This window comes from Uranotaenia lowii, chromosome 2 (assembly GCF_029784155.1).
Source record: "Uranotaenia lowii strain MFRU-FL chromosome 2, ASM2978415v1, whole genome shotgun sequence".
Lineage (NCBI taxonomy): Eukaryota > Metazoa > Arthropoda > Insecta > Diptera > Culicidae > Uranotaenia > Uranotaenia lowii.
Genome location: NC_073692.1, coordinates 42,610,150 through 42,614,830, shown reverse-complemented (window position 1 = coordinate 42,614,830; position 4,681 = coordinate 42,610,150). Strand labels below are relative to the sequence as shown.

The following is a 4,681-nucleotide window of genomic DNA, read 5'->3' as shown; positions in this document are numbered from 1 at the left end:
TAATTGATAAGTTTGGAAGAAAAATTTAAATTCCTAGTCACGAAATTCAACTTTCTCAAATGCCCGAATTTTCAAAAAAAATCCACTAGATATGCCTGGCCCGGATATGTGCAGATAAAATTTTCGAATTCCTATTTCATACTCTTTTTTTACTTTTCCTACTCGATTTCAAGGATTTTAAATTTAAAAAAAACTCAATGAAAGCTTCCAATACTAGTAAAGGGTGATAAATTTGAATGATTGTTGGACAAATGCAAATATCATTTGCATAATATTCTTTTTGGGTTTGTATGGACTTTTTTTATCCTTCAAACATCAAAGATATTTTAATCTTGAACCTGATGTTTAGTTCTATAACGTAATTTCATTGTTTTGCGTCGAACTTACTCGTTGTTTAAACGTTCAACGTCAACGTTGTTTTGTGATTTGTGAAAATGTGAATTACGACCTCATCGCCCCCCTGAGCCCTTCCAACGCCCCCCAAATTTCAAAATTGAACTCACCGCCCCCCTAGAAGCTTTCAACGCCCCCAAGGGGGCGGTAGGGACCACTTTGAAAACCACTGTTCTAGACTATAACAAACAGGCTCTTGATTCTTGATCATATTGAGCCGACCACTTCTTAGTATTCAATTTGTTTTGATTTTTACAAAGGTTTCACACGTGGCGTATACGTTAAAATTTCTTTTAAACATTTGTATCACTTGCATCATTTGTATCATATCATCAATCGAAGTTGACTTCTGCATCTCGACATGTGGATCGTGGACCTCATCTTGGATTGATCTTGGAACTCGTCTCGGGTGGATGATGGACCCCCAGCAAACATTTATAAAGGTATAACGCAGGAACAACAGAATTATTCAAACATATATACCAGATAGAAAAATTGTATTAAACTTACCAAAATAGCATATAGCTACAAAAGTGGAGGCGATATATCTACAATGACAAGTTTCCAACGATTCGATTTTCCAACAAAAAGCAAAATAAACGAAAAAAAATTTCCTCGGCCGAGATTTGAACTCCAGTCCTCCGATTTCGCAGACCGGTACCTTACCACGATGCCAACTCATCAGTTGATAGGGTCTACGCTAAAGCTCTATAGGTGAGATTTTCTTTTTTACGAACCGGTCAAAGGAAGAGACCGGAGAGAGTGTCAATTGAAGGACCGCCCATTTATCGTAAATCAGTTCACTCAAATCGTAAATGTCGAAAGAGCATATTCTCAACTTTTTGGAGGCATATTTACGAATTGACTAAACTGCTATCCGATTCAATTTTTGTTGGGCAAAGCTTGTTGTAAATGAATGATAGAAAATCACTCAATACCAACGTGTTTACGATAATTATTTAAAATGTCTCAATATTCGATTTGGATTATCATTTCTATTACGATTTCATGTTAGCTGGGCCTCGTCTAGGGTAGACCATGGACTTCCTCTCGGGTTTACAGGCTTTAGTTTTGTGATTCTTGGCTTGAGGCTCTTGATTTGCGACTCACAGCACTCCTACTCCGAGTTCTTCATTCGTCTCCATTTAATTTTCAGGGCTTCAAGTCAGCTCTCTTCCGAAAATCAAAAATTGTTTTCATAGTTTTTATGTCACGTTGACTGACAATATCTCTTATGGGTATTTGGGGAAGATTCGATGAATTACCAAGAATATCTTTGAAAGTTGATCTTACGCTCTCATATATTGAACAACACCACACAACATGGTCTATACTCTATATCCTGGTATCCTCGGCCACATTGACAAACATTATAATCTTTTAAATTTATTCTATATAGGTGTGCTGCTAAATTATAATGATTTAAAATTATTCTCGAAAATATTTTTATAAAATTTTTGTATGGACTTGTATTTTATGAAGATTCGCGATGCCAGGTAAATCTTTGACTTTTTGTAGTAAGGAGAAAATGTATAGCTGTGGGAACAGCTCTCTCCAACAGCTTCAAAATCAATCTTAACTCTAATATGGAAGATATGGTTTCGCTACAAATTGCTTAATAATAACTCCCGAATGCAATCTATGGTTATTGAAATCGATTTCAGAAAAACTTTGCGGGCCGCGTGTTGATCATCCCTGCTTTAAACGATTGAAAAATTAACTAACTTTTTTTTAGTATTCTGCAGATCAGTTCGTATGAAAATATGATTAAATTACCATAAAATAAATTGGCGTTATTATGCTGGTCATTATACTTATTCGGTTTGGGTTCATTTCCTAATTTCTCAAACCCTGAGGTATTCAAAGCTACGTTTTGTCCTAAAACTCATCCATTTTATGCAGAATTTTTAAGTAACGTTGACATGATTAAATTTCAACTGTAAAGTTTATCGGGTTCATCGGAAAATATTTTTTAAATTGATATTTTTGATCCGGACCATTATTAACGAGCATTAAAAACCAATTTTCCTCGCCGTCCCTCTTTGTTTAAAGCAAGCAATTTGATATTTTCTTGTACTTATGTTTAAGATTTGATGAATGATCTACAGTCCCCCCACAATCATTAGTCACTTAACGTATCATTTCACCACAAAAGGTTCGTTCATTCGGGTGTTAGTGGACCAAACATCAAGCTTTGAATGAATTTCAGTCATTAAATATTCCCTCTTTGATTTCAAACATGATTTTGTTTCCAATTTTGTTGAAAAATAAAATAATTTACCGAAACTATCAACGTTTTTCAAAACCACAATTATGGGTCAAAATTGAAGCTTGTAACAATTATTAGTCATATTGCCCACAATTATTAGTCACATAGAAGTCCATGGCAACACCCGAATATCAACATGAAAATCAACAAGTTTCTGGCAAACATTCAGGGGCATTCTTCACTAGTATACGTTCAAGGGGCAATTGGGTTGAGCTAGCAACCAAGAAATGTTTTGTTTTGCTTGCGAAAAAGTGACCCATGATTGTGTGGAACTTGGTGGATTCTGTAACAATTATGGGTCACTTTTATTTTGCTAAATATTATTGAATTTTTGCATTTCATTCGCTCAGTTTTAATTGGAAAATGTATACTCTTCTTTTGTGCTTATATGGGACCAATTCATTTGGTTGGAATCTTTGAAATACCCGCATAAGGGGCTTAACGGTTTAAGATGTCAACCTTATAACATTGGAATTTTATGCGATAGTTCCACCGCTTATAGTTCACCTTTGTTAAAAAGTATTCAAACAGCAATTTTACTGTTATCAAACGCACAGATAATATTTTTAATGCATTTTGATGATATTGTCGATTAACTAAAAATAATAAAATGATATAATTTATTTTGGTTTAGTAGATATCAGCAGTTCTAATGATCGGTGACTAATAATTGTGTCCCATGATTGTGGGGGGACTGTAAAAGATTTTATATTTTTGTGATGACAAGCCAATTTGATCGAGTTTTTATTCAAATCGCACAAGAAAAAGATCACACAAGGCAAAAATAACATAAAATGTTGATTTTGGATCGTCAAAACAGTCCATTACATGTTACTTTTAGCTAAGCCGAAACGCCAAATATTGTTTGTTACATTAAAATGCATCAGTGCATATTTTTCTTATAATTTTTATGATAATCAATTTGTAGAAAAATTTTATTTTCTGAAAAATTCCATACATTTGCCAATTTTTTTTCCGTAACTATTTTCCGGGGCCTCTTACCACTACATTTAAAGAGAGCGGAATAACCTACCTTGTATATTTCAAAGTACTATGTTTGCAGAGTATTTGAATTATAGGGTACCGTAAACATGCGTGAACGTACCCCCACGCCGGGCATGATGACGTAGTTGTTATGAGATTCTTCATACATTCCATAGGAAAAAAATTAAATCTACGTTTTTCGTCATTTGCATTAAACAGTTCAGTGATTAGTGTTAAGGAACTAAAGTTAGTGTTGAATCAATTGATTTCAGTATGAAATATTTTAAATAAAGAGCTTGGAATCATTCCAAAACTCGAATAAGAAAATAGTTACGAGAAAAGATGATTTATCAATTAATTTTTTACTGCTAATAAACTCGAAATTTGCGTATTTAATGCTTTATTAGGACTATAAGATGTGATTTCTTGCAATGTTTTCCATTTTTAAGCTTACAATATGCTTGGAAATAGTTTCCAATAATAACAATTTCTACCAAAGTTTAGATATTTCCGAGGTTAATTCACATTTTATGCAGAACCACAAACCAAATCGTATTGTTTTGAGAAGCTCATAAATCTAGGAAGTCGAATTTATGCATTTGAGGACAGTGGCGTACAAATTACTGTCATCAAAAATATTTTTTATGGAAAAACTGTAGAATTCAATACAATGCTCGTCATTTTTCATAACAACTACGTCATCATTCTGGAAATCTGCCAACCAATATGGCGGATGAAGTAACCTGTTAGAAGAACTTTGCTATGTTTGTGATCAAGGTTTTTAAAATAAAAACCCCTTGGTTGTGATTTATTTCGATGGTCGAAGCAATCCGTGCTTATAACCAATGAAATATTCCTCATATTTTTTTCGGTCTCGAAACGGCAGTCATCAAATTTCAAAAATGTTAACCGCTATTTTGAAAATTTTGGATTCATGCGAGAGAAAAGGTAAAAGGATTTATTCATAATATAATTGATTTCTCCATACGCTTTTTCATCCATTTTAGAACTAACCGTATTCCAAATTGTGGAGCA

General features: G+C 33.6%; 1 protein-coding gene across 1 annotated transcript in view; it reads left to right on the top strand.

Moving 5' to 3' along the window:
* Positions 1 to 4,474: 4,474 nt before the first annotated feature.
* The window catches only part of LOC129749530 (calcium homeostasis endoplasmic reticulum protein-like), a 32,272-nt gene continuing 32,065 nt past the window's right edge, over positions 4,475 to 4,681 (top strand). The window contains exon 1 of the mRNA XM_055744508.1: positions 4,475 to 4,594. Within this exon, the coding sequence (XP_055600483.1) occupies positions 4,492 to 4,594 (103 nt within the window). The 5' untranslated portion in view covers positions 4,475 to 4,491. The remainder of the gene's footprint in view (positions 4,595 to 4,681) is intronic.